Source organism: Equus asinus, chromosome 4 (genome assembly GCF_041296235.1).
Source record: "Equus asinus isolate D_3611 breed Donkey chromosome 4, EquAss-T2T_v2, whole genome shotgun sequence".
NCBI lineage: Eukaryota > Metazoa > Chordata > Mammalia > Perissodactyla > Equidae > Equus > Equus asinus.
Window position 1 is genome coordinate 127,276,677 of NC_091793.1, and position 16,425 is coordinate 127,293,101.

Sequence of the window (16,425 nt, forward strand, 5' to 3'; positions counted from 1 at the left end):
TATGTATCTTACAATGAATAGAATAATGTAATTTAACATTTTTGGTGCTTCAAATAATATAAAATAATTATAATGCTTTATATATAATTTTCTTTAAAATTGTATATTATTTTTACAAGCGTTTTAATAAGTATTTCATCTGAGACAAATTAATCTGATTAAGTAAAGTTAATTTTATCTCTTTTAGCTTAGAAATGCAAATTGTAATTTTGGAAAAATTCAGGAAAAATATATTAAAATACAAAACATTTAGTTTTTCTTTGAAATACTGGTAGTAGTTATATAGGAACTAAGGGATGTATGTCTGAGGTTACTTAATCGAAAAATAAACATGATCTTAACTATCACATATTAAAGTCTGATTTTTGTTAATCAAATGTCATGATGAATGCTTATCAACTCTGGTTGTTTTTAGATAGTCTTGATGCTTAACTTGGTGGAACGCTCTGCTCTTTTAATCTTCGACAACTTTTAGGCAATCTAATTTATTTCTTTAACTTGTTCAACAACTTATAAGCAGTTGCAGAAAAGGCTGCTTGAAGGAAAGAAAATAATATGGAAAGTATAATTTATAGAATTTAGATTATTGTATAAAATGATGAATTTCTCATTGTTTTAAATATTCTCATACTTAATATTGTTATTACCAAGTACTAATATTTGAAAGATACCTAGTCTATTAATTTTTTCCTCACATTTCACAGATGTGTTCAAAGCAACATTGTTTTGTTGACACAAGCGTTTAGAAGAAAGTTTGTCATTCCTGACTTTATGTCTTTTACCTCACACATTGACGAGTTATATGAAAGTGCTAAAAAGCAGTCTGGAGGAAAGGTAATGTTTTTGATGTGAATATTTTTCTAAAGCAATTACTTAATAAATTCAGCTCAACTAGAGCTATAAAGAATAAAATTGTATAGTGTTCTTGTGTTTTGCTAATTAAGAAATTTAAATGAGGTGACTGGGTTAAGTGGTTTTAAAATATTTTAAATATTTAACTTTGTTATTTTGGCTAAAAATAAATCTATGTTTAAGAATTCTTTTTGATTTTCAAGTGATTGAGATGGCTTTTAAATCTTTAATAAAAAAGTAACTTTATTAGGAATTTCTGCAGGAATACTCGAACATTAAATAAAATGTTTCCAGTTTTAAAAATCCTCTAAATATATTAAGGGCTGTTTTATTTTTTTCTTTGGATTGGAAGTTTTTAGATAGTAAAACCCTACCAGCATCACCCTGATTAAGGAAGTTCTCTATTTCTTTCCCCTAAAAAAAAATCAAGTCCTAGTTCCTGTTTTAGACTGCTTTTCTAAGAAGAGAGAATGGATTGGAAAACATAGGGGTGATGGAGACTGAGAGAAATCACTTAGATCTGTCACCTGTAATCTTGGTCTGTTGTGCCCTTAGTTTTTATGAATATTCTTATAAAAGATAGACTACAAAGCCACTGGGCACTATAAAATAACTATCCATTGGTGGAAGCTAAATTGAGATAAATTTTTTGGTAGAAGAAAATATTATTTGCCTATATTATATCTGTTCATTTCTTTCCAATATTTTGGATAGGTTGCAGATTATATTCCTCAACTAGCCAAATTCAGTCCTGATTTGTGGGGTGTATCCGTTTGTACAGTAGATGGACAGAGGTAAGTTTATTTCAAATCCATGAAAACCAACTCTAAGCCTCAAATTTTGTGTAACAGTGAGCAGGAGGGCCAGAGGAGCATCTTCTGTAATGGAAATTAGCTCTAATATGACATAAATTCAAGAAGGTGAATAAGTTTATATTTGAATTTAAAAACCTCAACTGAAACAATAACCTTACACTAAATTTTATGATGCATTTCATCTATCTTATTCACAGTTGTACTCTTCTTATTTGAGTGTTTATTCAAGTACCTGCAATTAGGAATTTGTTTAGGAAAAACAGACTTATCAAAACATGAAATTATTCACTAATGAGCTGACCACTAATAAAATTAATTCCCATTTCTCAGCTTAACTTTGATTACCAAGCCTGTCATTATCTTGTTCCTCATGCTCCTGATATGATTAGCACGATAATTAAGAGGACAGTCATGCGCTGCATAGCAATGTTTTGGCCAGCGACGGACTGCATGTACAATGGTTGTCCCATAAGATCAGTACCATATAGCCTAGGTGTGCAGCAGGCTACACCATCTAGGTTTATGTAAGTATACTCTATGATGTTCCCACAATGATGAAATTGCCTAACAACACATTTCTTAGAACATATCCCCATCATTAAGCAACACACGACTGTACAGTAGTCCCCCCATATCCGTGATTTCAGTTACCTGCAGTCAACCCTGCTCAGAAAATGTTAGTGGAAAATTCCAGAAATAAACAGTTCATAAGTTTTAAATTGCCCGTCATTTGAGTAGCATGATGAAATCTCTTGCCATTCCACTCCATCCTATCTGGAGGTGAATCATCCTTATATACACTACCTACCATCTAGTCACTTAGTAGCCATTGTGCTTAGATTCTCTGTCTTGGTATCTCAGTGTTTGTGTTCAAGTAACCCTTATTTTACTTAATAATGGCTACAAAGCACAAGAGTAGTGATGCTGGCAGTTTGGCAATATGCCAAAGAGAAGCCATAAAGTGCTTCCTTTAAGTGAAAAGGTGAAAGTTCTCCACTTAATAAGGAAAGAAGAAAAATTGTATGCTGAAGTTGCTGAGATCTACAGTAAGAATGAATTTTCTATCCATGAAATTGTGAAGGAGGAAAAAGAAATTCCTGCTAGTTATGTTGTCCCACCTCAAACTGCAAAAGTTACGACCACAGTGTGTGATAAGTGCTTAATAAAGATGGAAAAAGCATTACATTTGTACAATAAACTATTTTGAGAGAGAGAGACCACATTCACATAACTTGTATTACAGTTTACTGTTATAATTCTTCTGTTTTACTTTTACTTATGGTTGTTCATCTCTTACTGTACCTAATTTATAAATTAAACTTTATCATAGTTATGTATGTATAGGAAAAAACATGGTATATATAGGGTTCGGTACTATCCGTGGTTCAAGGCATCCACTAGGGGTCCTGCAACATATCCTTTTCAGGTAAGAGGGGACTTCTTTATAGTCTGTTACCCATCAGTCATTTGCAAAATGAAAAGTCTTTTGCAAAACATGCTGGATTTCAAGAAATCCATGAAAGTGATCTTTGGGAAATGCTTACACTGCAGGCACAGCCACTGACACAGGAGGATCTAGGAGAGCTATAAAAGGGATAATGATGTGAGAGCACTTCCAAGAGGATGGTTTGATTTTCAAAATCAGTGAATTAAGAGAAGCCCTTGGAAAAATGGAAAAAGTTCTGAAATATTTTTTCAAGACTGACTCTCTTTATTGTGCTGTGAGACATAAAGATTTATTACCATGTTGTAATTTGGTTTTGTCAGTCTGGTAAATTATGCCAAAAAAGAAAAGAAAAATCAATATTTTTTACTCATTCGAAGACTTAGCTCAGAGGTATGATCTTTCTGGTTTTTTGTTTTTCACTAAGGTCATTATTTATCTTTTTTTTGAGGGGGATTAGCCCTGAGCTAACATCTGCTGCCAGTCCTCCTCTTTTTGCTGAGGAAGACTGGCCCTGAGCTAACATCCATGCCCATCTTCCTATATTTTATATGTGGGACACCTGCCACAGGATGGCTTGACAAGTGGTATGTAGGTCTGCACCCCGGATCCAAACCGGTGAACCCTGGGCCACTGAAACAGAATGTGCAAACTTAACCACTATGCCACTTGGCCAGCCCCTATTTTTTTTTTTTAATTAAAATATAACTTACATAAATACGGTATACAGCTCCTAATTGTATACAGTTTGTTTGAAGTTGTATCAGAGATGTGATTCTATCCTAAATTTTGTAAAAACTACAAGTCATTTAGCCATATAATTTTAGGTTTTAACTTTCAAGATAATGTCCCAATTAGAGTTTCTCCTCTTTTTTGATCTCTTAAGTGCCTTCATTTTAAACGATCTTCTTATTTTTCTACTAATTATCCTCCTCGAGTATTTACGGTAAAAACCATATGGTTTAACCCTTTCATTCTTAAGGTAAGGAATCTGAGGCCCAGAGTTCATACAATACTGGCAGAGGTGAAATGAGCCCTAGGTCTCTTAACGTCTAGTCCGTCGTTCTCTCCCTTATGACAGGCTCTTATCCTCATCTGGGCCTGTAAAATTTACTAAACACTCACTGTGTATTGAATTAAATGCTGAGTACTATGAAAGGACACAAATACTTGGGAAGACATGGCTTTATTCTTATGGAGCAAATTCCAATAAGGAGTGATATTCCTGTTTTTATATGTGGAGGAAGTGGTTTATCATGTATTAGAAATTTTTATATGTGGAGGAAATTATTGTCATGTAATGCTTGCACATGGTTTTTTTCTTAAACATTCTCAGTGTATAGAGATGATTCTTTTAGTTTTCTTATATAGAGAATTTTAAAAGTTGACTCTGGACTAGAACATATGTATTTTTAAATCCAAAAGCAGTAAGACAGGCTTTGTATGGTTTTCGAATGCGTATTAAGTTGAAGTTACAAGTTGAATTAGAAATTATTCATAAATTTCTTAGGAAAAGGATTATATACTTTTGCTATATATACGTATTTATATTCCATAATATACTTAGAGGCGAGGTGGCCCTCTGACATTTCTGCCCTCTGATGTCTCCGTTAACCCATTTGTCCAGGGTAGTTATTAGTAGTACCCAGTTTGACTGTGAATGAGTTCAGTCTGAATGAATGAATGCATGCCTGTAATGTGTTGGGGCATTATTCAGGGCACCTGGCATACTTCAGCAAATAAAACAAAGATCTCTGCCGTCGTAAGGCTTATATTATACTGAGAGGTCAATCAGAACTTGTTCGTTTTCAAACCTATTCTCCATGTGCATCCCAGTTTGGTAACATATAAAGCTTTCTTTTTGTTCTGTTTATCTACATGGTGATAATGACTACCATTAGTGCCAGCTCTATCAGATTTATAAAACTGGATGCTATTTCTTTTAATGGAGTTAGAATTGTGAGTAGCTATCGATCACAAGGTGAGGCATTTATAGACAGGGTCTCAGAGAACGGTATTGAATCTAAACTGAGCTCTGTTTAAAAACTAATCAGTTTAGCCATGATTAAAGCTGTGAGTAAAAAAACGGTGACTAATTTCTGAAAGAGCTAGTTCATTTAATGTGATTGAATACAGGTAGGAGTAAGGAGGGCCATACTCTCTTGCCCTCAGAAGAAAGTTTTCACTTAATTATTTATCATCTAATTTTGAACCATTCTGTTACCTGAGTACTTTAAACTTTTGCCCTTTTTTTGCAATATCCTTCTTAAAATAAACATACTTATATTTATTCTTTAATATCCAAGTAAACTTGTGGTTGAATTATGGGAAAACCTTTGTAAATCAGATTAAGTCAAATTATTCAGTTACTTTTTTTCCAGTTGATCTTAATTTTTTTTTAAATCTACTTTTAAATAGGCATTCTATTGGAGATACCAAAGTTCCATTTTGTCTTCAGTCCTGTGTAAAACCTTTGAAATATGCCATTGCTGTTAATGATCTTGGAACAGAATACGTGCATCGATATGTTGGGAAAGAGCCAAGTGGATTAAGATTCAACAAACTGTTTTTAAATGAAGATGGTAAGAATTACATAAAAGTTGGTTGGAAAAAGAAGTACTTCATTTTCCTATGTATATCTAAGTAGCTATTTTTAAAATTTTTTTGCAGAAATTTAAAAGCATTCATACTTTTTTTCATTTGTCCTGGAATTCTGTGAAACCCATAGAGATAGTTTAATCACCTACTTGTTAAAATTGTTATTTTAGGCATCTTATACCACTGGAAAGTGGGCTAGGGAGAAGATTGGGGCAAGGAGTAAGATATTTGCTTTATAACCACCTATTGGGGAATGTCTTGTAGTAAAATCTCGCAATGTCTGGGATTTGCTTTAAGGTAATTCAGTGGAGTGTAGCTGGGGGTGCTGAGTGTGCTTGTTACTGTATGTTGGCAGTTTTTGAAGTTAAATGATGGACACATGGGTGTTTCTGTTCTTTCTACTTTTCTATATTGTGTATATTTGAAAACTTCCGTAATAAGTTTTATGGGGGCCCTAGATGAAATAATAAGTGTTTTTGCTTTTTATCTTTCATAGCATTCAATATTTGAAAGAAACATCTTGTATTAAATACTTGGATAGCTAACAAGTCTTAGTGCTCTGCAGGAATCCAAAAGAAAAGGGGAGGTCAAAGACAGTGCTTTTGATCTGATAGAGGTTTTAAATCTAAACGCCAACCTATGGATTGGTTTCTATTTTTTAATCTTTCGGGCATATGCTATGTTCTTCATTGTGTGATGAGTAAAGATAGAATTGAAGAAAGCAAGAGTGAAGAAATTCAGTGGTTACAATAATGGTTGTGAGAAATATACTTTTATATTTTGTTTCTGCTAAATAAAAAAATGTGCTTTATACTCATCGTTTTTTTAATGAAGTTATAAGACTGGTATTTTCTTATGCTTCTCCTCCTATTTGTTTTGAGAGCAATTATATTTTCTTACCTGTTTTGCCATAATCTTTCTATTCTAATGCTACGATTGATTTCATGGAGATTTCCATAAACTAGCAACTTCAATAAGGACATCATATGCAGAAGTACCTTATTTATGAAACTCACATCCAGATTTAATATAGAAGGAATTAATATTTTTCTAACAAGATTAAATGTTTTATAAGAAGAATTCATATTTTCCTTTATAAGGCAAAGTAGAATAATCTAGGTGGTTCTGTTGAATTGACTGATTTTGAGAGAACTTTTTAAAGAATAGAACTTGGGAATTTGAATGTGAAGAAGTATTTCAGAAATAAAAAGTAAATAAAATGGGCTTGGGTTAAATGAACTTAATATTATAAATTTTTTGCCATGTACATTTGTAATTTTAAGAAATTACGATTTATTGACACTGTAGTCTGTGAGAAAAAAATCATAATAAGAACTGAGGAATTTAGCACTAGTTTATAATAACTGAAATAGAAAGTTTAACAGAGGTTTTGCCTTGATATTCCCGAGCTAGAGCCAATACTAGAAATCTCGGAAGTAGTGGGAAAATGAAGGCCTCACTCCTTCCTGAGTTCTGCATAGGTTCTGTACTCTAGAGTCTTGGTTTTAGAGTAGCCCCAGCAAAAAACAGTTTGTAGGTCTTTTTCATATTTAAAATGTCAAGAGTAGATTTATGGTGAAACTATATTTTGTGTGTGTGCATGTGTGTCTGTGTATCTAGCATTACAACATTTAAAAAAATGTATTAATGCTGTCCTAGCTTTTTAATATTGTGATAAATTAAGTTTAATATGAATATAGTGAAGAGATAAAGAAATTATCTTTTTAATTACTCTTTTTAATATCAGTAGTTTTAAAATGTTTTACAGCTTAAAAAGTTATAGTCTTGTGGTGAGGAATTGGCTGATATTTTCTATCATTATAAATCAGGAAATAAGTTACTTGATGGAGGTGTCGGATTTGGAAACCACTATCTCCTGGTGAAGTCCTTTTCCACATTTTGGTAGAAATTAGGTTAATCAACAAATATTTGTATAGCCTTCTTCCCTTATATTGTTAACAGCTATGGGAGGGTACATGGCCTGGGTTCTTGGAGTAACTTATCTAGCTAATACTAAAGACTACAGAAGAAGTTACATACATCTAATAGGGAAAAGAAGACAAACTCAAGCATTGCATACTGCTAATTATATTATCTTACGAGTTTGTACTTCACAGAAGCCAAAATGTATATGTTGGTTTATATGTGTAGAGGATTTGAGAAAAAGGAGAAGTTGAATTAATTTGCATGAGGAAGACAGGACTGAATTGTATAGAAAGAACAAAGTTTGAATGATTAGGTGGGCACTGCAGGATTAAACTATATATAGAGTATATTGAATTTTTATATGGCCCTGTAAAATTCCAGTATAATACCTAAAATATAAACTTAACATTGATAGTTTTTAGTTCTTTAATATATGCATTAGCAAACTTTGACTTAGCCTCAGTTATGAACCACATCTTTGTAAGCTGCATATGCTTAGCAGTTTGAAAAGCTTTTTCTGGTGTAATATGAAAGAACTTTCTGTGTTTATTGCCTCGGAGGGAATAAATGCTTGTTAAAATTAAGCAGTTTTGTGCATTCTGGTTAAAAACATTCCCATAAATTTCAGATGTCGCACATGTCCATTTTGTCATTATACCAAGCACATATATGTCATTATTTTGCATAGTAGCCTTTATTAATTAGCTTGTTATTTGTGCTGTCATGAATATTTTTTAATTAAAAATTCTAAAGTAAACTTGTAACTCTCTTCTCTCTACGGCAGAGTAGATTTCACAGTCAGAGGTTTTAGACTGCAGTAATGCTGGTGTTATAATATCTCTGGTGTATTTCCAAACGTTCACATGTCTGGGTTTCGAGCCAAAGGCAGAGTGAGCAGTTGCTTTCATCTGAAAATTGCACTGTCATGCCATGAAATGCTTTAGTGTTCTTTGAAAGAACCTCTTGATTGTAGCTTATGTAGTATTTGCAGAATATTTATGATTTAAAAAATATTAAATGCCCACATTTATGTAGTACCATGAAGAATAGCTGCCTTCTAGGACCCCAGTGTCTAAACCTTATGATGTCAAAAAAAAACAAGAAAGGACAGATACATGAATATCTACACAAATACAAGTATAAACTAATTTAGCTCAGTGGGATTTCCATATTCTGCTTTCTGTCTGTGTGTGGTTATTCTTTCAAGTGGATAATGTTAGGAAAATTTTTGTTTCTTGGCTTCCTCTTGCCAGGTAGTAATTTTCTGTGCAGCAGTTCCTCTCATTTCATGTGATCTCGGAGAAAGCAAACTTCTCTTAGCATAATATGGAATAGGTAAAATCTTGATTGTGATACTCAGATATTATACTAAGTTTTCTTTTAACTTTTGGAACTAGTTGTTATCATGGGTAACCCAAAATGTACAATGTTTAAAACCTAGCTACTAAATCACATTGTTGATCTTATGTTGAGGGAAACTGGTAGACTATAAGTTATTCAATTTTTTGTCTTTATTGATTTTTTTAAATTAAAGATTAGCCCTGAGCTAACATTTGTTGCCAATCTTCCTTTTTTATTTTCCCTTCTCTCCAAAGCCCCCCAGTACATAGTTCTGTATTCTAGTTGTAGGTCCTTCTGGTTGTGCTGTATGGGATGCTGCCTCAGCATGGCTTGATGAGTGGTGCTAGGGCCACGCTGAGGATCGGAACCGGTGAAACCCTGCGCCGCCAAAGCAGAGCACATGAACTTAACCACTCAGCCATGGGGCTGGCCCCTAAAAATTTTTAACAGCTTTGTTGAAATACTATTCATGTACCATACAATTCACCCATTTAAAGTGTGTAATTCAGTGGCTTTTGGTATATTCATAGGGTTGTGCAACCATCAGCACAATCAACTTTGGGACTCTTATCAACCCACAAAGATACCTCGTACCCATGAGCAGTCAGTACCCCTTTCTCTTCTACACTAGCAACTAGTAATCTACTTTCTGTCCTATAGATTTGCCTATTCTGGACAGTTCATATATTTGGTCTTTCATGACTGGCATATTTTACTAGCATACTGTTTTTAAGGTGCTTTTGTGTTACAGCATATATCAGTACTTCATTTTTTTGTTGCTGAATAATATTCCATTATATGGATAATAATGCCACATTTTATTTATCCATTCATCAGCTGATAGGACATTTAGGTTATTTCTTACTTTTTTTTGTGAGGGAGGATTGGCCCTGAGCTAACATCTGCTGTCAACATTTTTTTTTTTTTTTTTTATGTCAGCCACCACCACAGCATGGCCACTAACTGACGAGTGGTGTAGATGTGCGACCAGGAACCAAACTGGTTGCCGAAGCCGAGCATGCTGAACTTAACTACTAGGTTACCAGGGCTGGCCTGTGATTTTTGCTTTTTGACTATTATCAGTAATGCTGCCATGAACGTTTGTGTACTAGTTTTTGTGTATACATATGCTTTTATTTCTTTTGGTTATTTACCTGGGAGGCAGATTGCTGGGTCATATGATAACTCTTGGTTTATCAATTTGAAGAACTGCCAGGCTCTTTTCCAGAGCTCAAAGTTGTTTAGCTATAGGCTCATCTCACAGAAGATGACTTACTTAAAATTCAAGGAGGCTAATAATGTGGCAATAACCTATTTCTGCTAGATTTGTCAAGCTAGATAAGAACTTGTTCCCAAAGAAATAAATCACCCTCACAAACAGATAAATTAGGAATTATGCCTTCAAATAAATGTTTTCAGTGCCCTAAGAGTTTTGTGTTTGGTGTTTGTGCCATGCTGTGAATGAGAAAGTAATTATTTGAGATTTAAAATTCTATTTATTGCAAGAATTAGGAGAAGAGAGAGAAGATTTTGGATGAACTTAAATTTTAAGTAATTTTTCAAATTATGTAAGAAATACATCCTTATTGTCAGGAAATATAGAAAGTGTAGAGAAAACAATTTAAACCCCCTATAATCTTTTTATCCCATGTGTATCACTTGTTTATGTTTTATTTTTCTGCATATATATGTGTATATACATAAACACAAAAATAAAACACTTCAAACAAGCAAAATTGGGTTCACACTCAGTGTGCTTTTTCCAAGGTGAGTTTTAATAATAATATTATTTGAGAGTGTAAGGTTGTCCCAGGTACTTTCTAAGCATTTTATATGTTTTAATTCATTGAAGCATTACGACTTGCTGAGGTGTCAGTGCTATTATTACCCAGTTTACAGATGGGAAAATTGAGGTACAGTGAAGTTTAGTTACTTCCCTGGGGTCAAATAGAAGTAAAGAGCAGAGTTTGGAAATTTGAATGTGCCCTTACACTACTATTCACTGTCTTTCTGTACATGAATCTTTGTCTATATAATTATAATGGCAGCTTCTTAGAAGTGTATTACTTGTTTGATATGTAAGAGAGTTAAATGCATTCCTCTACGCCCCAACTCCCCTCCCCCCCATAAAAGAACTATAACAATGGCTTACATAAAGTAAATAGATAGATGTTTGTGGGAAGTACCTATGCATCGCAGAAATGATATCAGATATTTGAAATAATGATATTGCTTTTTTATTTTACAGATAAGCCTCACAATCCTATGGTAAATGCTGGAGCAATTGTTGTGACTTCATTAATAAAGGTAAAATGTTGACATTTCTTTTTAACCTAGTAAATTTTTTTAATAGCTAAGGCATAAAGATAAATCTTGGATTATTTATGTAGAACTGTGAAAAGTTTTCTTTTGGTGTTAAAAAAAATTAATTCTATGGTGTAAGGTTAGGATTTTTATTTATTTCAAAATAAATGATGTAATTTCAAGGGCCAAATGAAAAACAGATGACTCATTGTAAATTTCAAGTTACTCTTGACCTGAAGATCTGGCAGAAATTCAAAAAGAAGTCTGCTGAACAATAGGCACAGAAGTTTTTCTTCTTAAAGTTTTGATATTTTTTTCTTTCTCTTCCTTTTGGCTCTTCTAGAATGAACAGATGTAAACAGAATTAAAAGCATTTTACTGTTTAATGTTTGTCATCAGCACATCTAGGAACAAATGTTTTGGTACTTTGTGTTAAGACAAAGTACATTCAACCTTGAATAATTTCAAGTCCTTTATACTTTCATGAGCTATATTCACAATTTTCATTTGAACTTGTTTCATTTGTTTTCCTTTATCATATAATAACTAAAATAAGTAATACTTATTCCAATTATTAAGTTATATTATTTTTCTTATACTTTGTTTTGCATTATATGTTTTGAGGGTTTTTTTTTAGTGTCTGGTTTGTCTTAATAATTGGAAGCTCTAATGTTGTTTTGAAATAAGTATTTGAAAATGGTTCTATTGTGTCATACTGTTTAGATTTTTAATTATAAATTTCATTTATATTCAAATACCTTTCATTTGTGTTTGGAACCTTTATAGACCTTCAGTAAATTTGTGCCTATCTATTTTAAGCTTGAAAAAAACGTAACTACATGGCTTTGTAGATTCCTTACTGGGGATGGGAAACCCTGGTTACACAAAGAATGTTTGAATATAAATTTTTCCTTGGCCCAATTAATAAAAATTCATCTAGTTTGTATACTTGAAATATTCTGTTAAGTTTCATGAATTTTATATATTCATGAGAAAAAGCCTTTAAAATAGAAGACTACTATCTTAAGAATAGTAGTATGTTTAGTTGCTATTTTAGGGCAAATGCTTTATAAGCGTTGGCCCACTTAATCCTTGTAGCTCTCATGAGGTAGATATTATATCCAAGTATTATTTAATGTAACTAATTTTAATAAGCTATGGAAATTTTCTCTTTGCCCATTATAACATCTAGTTATTCATGACTGTTTTACCTAAGAGAAAAGTTGTCAGTTTCAGGTGAAACTATTTATTGTAGAAAATTATAATATGAATATGTGCTAGGCACAGTCCTGCCTTCAGGTAGCTTACATTATAGTGTGGGGTGTATACAAGTAAATGGGCCCTTACAATGAAATTCAATAAATATGGATGAGAGAAATGTCTCATTAATAATTGTTCAGATTTGAAGAGTAACTTAAATTAGAGGTAAGGAAAATTATGATAATACAATGTATGTGTTAGTGCTTGATGAAAAGCCACTAAAATGGTTCTGAACCTTTTTAGGTCTTCCCAGAAAAATGTTCACATACCGTGATTTTATGTAAACTTTAGGGAGTTCACAGACCCTTTGAAGCTGATTCATGGATCCCAGTTTAAGAACTCTTACACTGGAGAAAAATTAGCATGGCACACCAATAGTATTTTCAAGAAAGAGCTTATGTGAATGATTAATAGAAGCCTTCCTTAATTGCATGCAGTTCAACATCGTTTGTTTAGTGATTCATGGGTTTAATATACCACACTGAAATGCTGCATGTGGCAAATGCATGTCTGGTCATACTACACAGTCACTTCATTGGTTTCACTTACCATGTTCAGTCACAAGCCATAAACTATACGTTGAGCCACAGTAGTAGGAGCGCTTAGAAACAGAGTTACAAAGGCACACATACCCAACATAAGTGTGGTTCAGTGTCCAACAGTGCAAAAATTTAACTGAGTCATCTTGTATTTACAAATTTGATCAGTGATTTTAAATTTATAAAAATTTTAAATTGACAAAGTTGGAAATGAGGCTTTGGAGTATGGTTCATATTTAAGATCACTTTCTTTGAATTTTTGTTTTGTTTTGTTTTTAGAAGGTGTTTCACAAGTTGTTGTGTTTTTCTTGTCTGTTTGTTTTTTTTATGAAGTTCGTCTAAATCTTGGAGGGGTAAGCCTGATATACCTCTGTGTAAAACTGCCCCAGAATGTAATACTTTTCTTAGACTCTTTTTTAAAAAGAATTCAAAACTCTGAAAAATAGCTGTATGTGATCTTTGCATAATATTTATGAATTGCTAGTTGAAATTGAGATAATAAAACTGTAGGCAAAAGGGTCTTCAGACCCAGCCCTCTTACTTTGTGTAGATGCGGTGAGGAAACTGAGATTGATAGGTTCTAACAGCAGTGGAATTGGGCTTGAGCTAAATCTCCTGATTTTTTGTTTGCTGTTCATTAGAATTTACTCTGCCATATTTAATGTAAGTGTTTGCTCTTTGATGACATCTTTCTCTTTACCTTGCATAGTTAAATTGTCCAAAAAGCAGAAATTTTATTTTCTGAATTTTAACTTATACAAAAGATACCAATTTATTGGCTTAAAAATCACATCTGATTTTCAGTGGGTGAATATGGTCATTCTTTGGACATTAGACAGTGCTTCCTGTCTGTAAGGAACGAGGCCTCTTCTCAAGGACCTTTCGTTTGAGTACCCAAAGCATGGATATTTTACCATAGCTACTAGATTTGAATTCTGTTTTTTAGCTCTTTTAGTTGATTACCTTAAGGCTATTTTTTTTTCTTTCAAAGTTCAAGACTTCATTATCGTGCTATTAAAAGATTCTCCTCATGTTATTCCCCCTCCCCCACACACAAAAAAATTAAGTAGAGTCTTTAGTAAGACTCTTTATTTCGTAATTTTGTAGTATTGATATTTTTTCCTTGTAGGATTGGTGGTGATCCTCAGGAAATGGGGGAAGAGGCAAAGCAAATGTTCAAAAGGATTAGCAGATTGTGGAAAAAAGGAGGATTTGGACAGAAGGAACCTGTTGCATAAATTCTTAACTTCTAAACTTATAGGAAAACTCCAATATTTAAAATTTTAAACAAAGCTATATAGGTAAATACCTTCATAAAAACAAATGTCATTTTGTACTTAAAATGCACATAATTCAAAAAACCATAAAGGTATTATACTTCCTTTTTCTCTATGGTAGCTACTAAATTTAGAAGAGTACTTTTTGATGTAGTTTGTTTTATTTGATGATGATGATGATGATGTGGTTGCTTGATTTAAAGGAAAGAGTGAAAATAAATTTGAAAGTAGCAGAGTTATTCTGGATGAAATAGCAGTATCTTTATGTAATTTTTTTTCTTTTCAGCGGTAAAAATTTCGCCTAATTAAAAAGTTTAAAAGTTAAGGTCTGGCAATAACATGAGGGTTTGGGTGGGAAGATGAGGACAACATATTACGAGATAATTGCCACACTTCTGCTTTTTTATTTTAAAGGCAAAGAATGAGTTACATTGTTTTCTTCTTCTTTATGTCTCTTATTCTAGTAATTATTTCCAGTTTTTTTTGTTTGAGGAAACTCGATTTTTTTTTAATCAGAAGTATTTTTTAATTGAAAAAACTGGAGGTTTTTTCCTTTCTTTTTTAAAAAAACAACATGATCATGCTCCATGAAACTTAGGACAAATTTAGTTAATATGTATGTAATGCTCATTTTGGTCATGTTAGCAGTAAACTGTTAGACTTGCTTATAAGCCATATTTTTTGAAGGCACTTTGTGGCTCTGGGAAGCATGGATGACATCTTGGACATGGTAACATTCATAAGAAAGGATTATACTGGTTTATTTACTTCATGTTTACATCAGTTGGTGTATATGAGGTTTTTTTTTTTTAAATAAAAGGCAAATAATTTATTGCCAACAGAATCCACTTTTCTGTAACTTTATTTTTAGGTTAATCTATGAAAATACTAGATTTAAACCTTTTTCACCTATAATATCTATTTGAATATTCCAAGTATTTAGCCTTAAGGCATTTCCTGTAGTGAGATTAAACTAAAAGTATTTTTTTAAATCATTTTCAGGTAGCTCTTTTTTGCCTCTTGCTTCTATGATCTCTAATTTTCAGTCGGCTTTTACACCTCCATACTTTATGAATGGAGTAAAGTGATTTACTTATAAAATAACTGATTAATATGTTGACTCTAAATGAGTCATTTTTATATTAAATTTATTGGCAGATGTGTCCCTGTTAACAGTGATATTTTCACCTGTGTTACAATGCATAATATGTGATTCAATTCATGAGTATGTTGTAAAAACAGGCTATAAAAACACTCCAGTGTAGTTATATTAATTCTTTTAATAGTCAGTGTTAAAACTCAGTGCCTTTTTATCAAATTTTCTTTCCTAAAATTTTCTTCAAAGGAATGCAAATTTTTTGACTTGAGATGTGTTTATAGAAAAATAAATTTGTGTAATTTTCTAGTCTCGGGGTCTGATTACTACCATTTTCAAGCAAACCACAATGGTTTGTTTTTTAAAAGTCATTTGGTGAATGAATTAGAAGTGTTAGTAAATATATTTTGTCCAGTTTACTTTTTTTTTAAGTTTTCCTGCTGTACTTACTACAAGTTACTGTACCATTTTCAAGATTAAAATAACATGATATCTAATAATCTGTGCAGTGAGTTAAAACTAGGAATTTTTTTCCAAGAGATAAGGGACATGGATAGTTTTAAGACTATCAGTTTCCAAATCCCAGCTTTCATGTGTGCTTTTCTTAAAATGAATTTGCCTTTGGTTCAGGTTTCCTCTCACTTTTCAAAGGAGAGGCATACTTCTCGTGTGTCACATTTTACTGTGGTGTACTGCTTCAGGTTGTAAAAACTTAATAAGTACCAACAAAAGAGAACATTTTGAAATATTGAAGTCAGTGGTATTGAGGATGTGAATCACTATATAATGACTGGGAACAAGTCTCTTGTATACCACCTTGTTTCCAGTTTTTGATTTCAATAAAATGGAAAGAGGATCTAATCAAGTTGTTAGTTAATAAGACCATTAAGCATAATTTTTGAGGGTAGATTACTGTGTGACTTTTGCATGTAATGAGATAGACATGTAAAGAACTGAGTGACGTTGCTATAAC

The 16,425-nt window shown here is 32.6% G+C and overlaps 1 protein-coding gene across 4 annotated transcripts in view; it reads left to right on the forward strand.

The window, feature by feature from the left end:
- GLS (glutaminase) overlaps window positions 1-16,425 on the forward strand; it is a 79,980-nt gene that overhangs the window by 19,375 nt on the left and 44,180 nt on the right. For all 4 annotated transcript variants that reach the window (XM_044768542.2, XM_070508260.1, XM_070508258.1 and 1 more), the window contains exons 4-7: window positions 705-834; window positions 1,567-1,646; window positions 5,530-5,693; window positions 11,225-11,283. In XM_044768542.2, coding sequence (XP_044624477.1) covers window positions 705-834; window positions 1,567-1,646; window positions 5,530-5,693; window positions 11,225-11,283 — 433 coding nt within the window. The remainder of the gene's footprint in view (window positions 1-704; window positions 835-1,566; window positions 1,647-5,529; window positions 5,694-11,224; window positions 11,284-16,425) is intronic.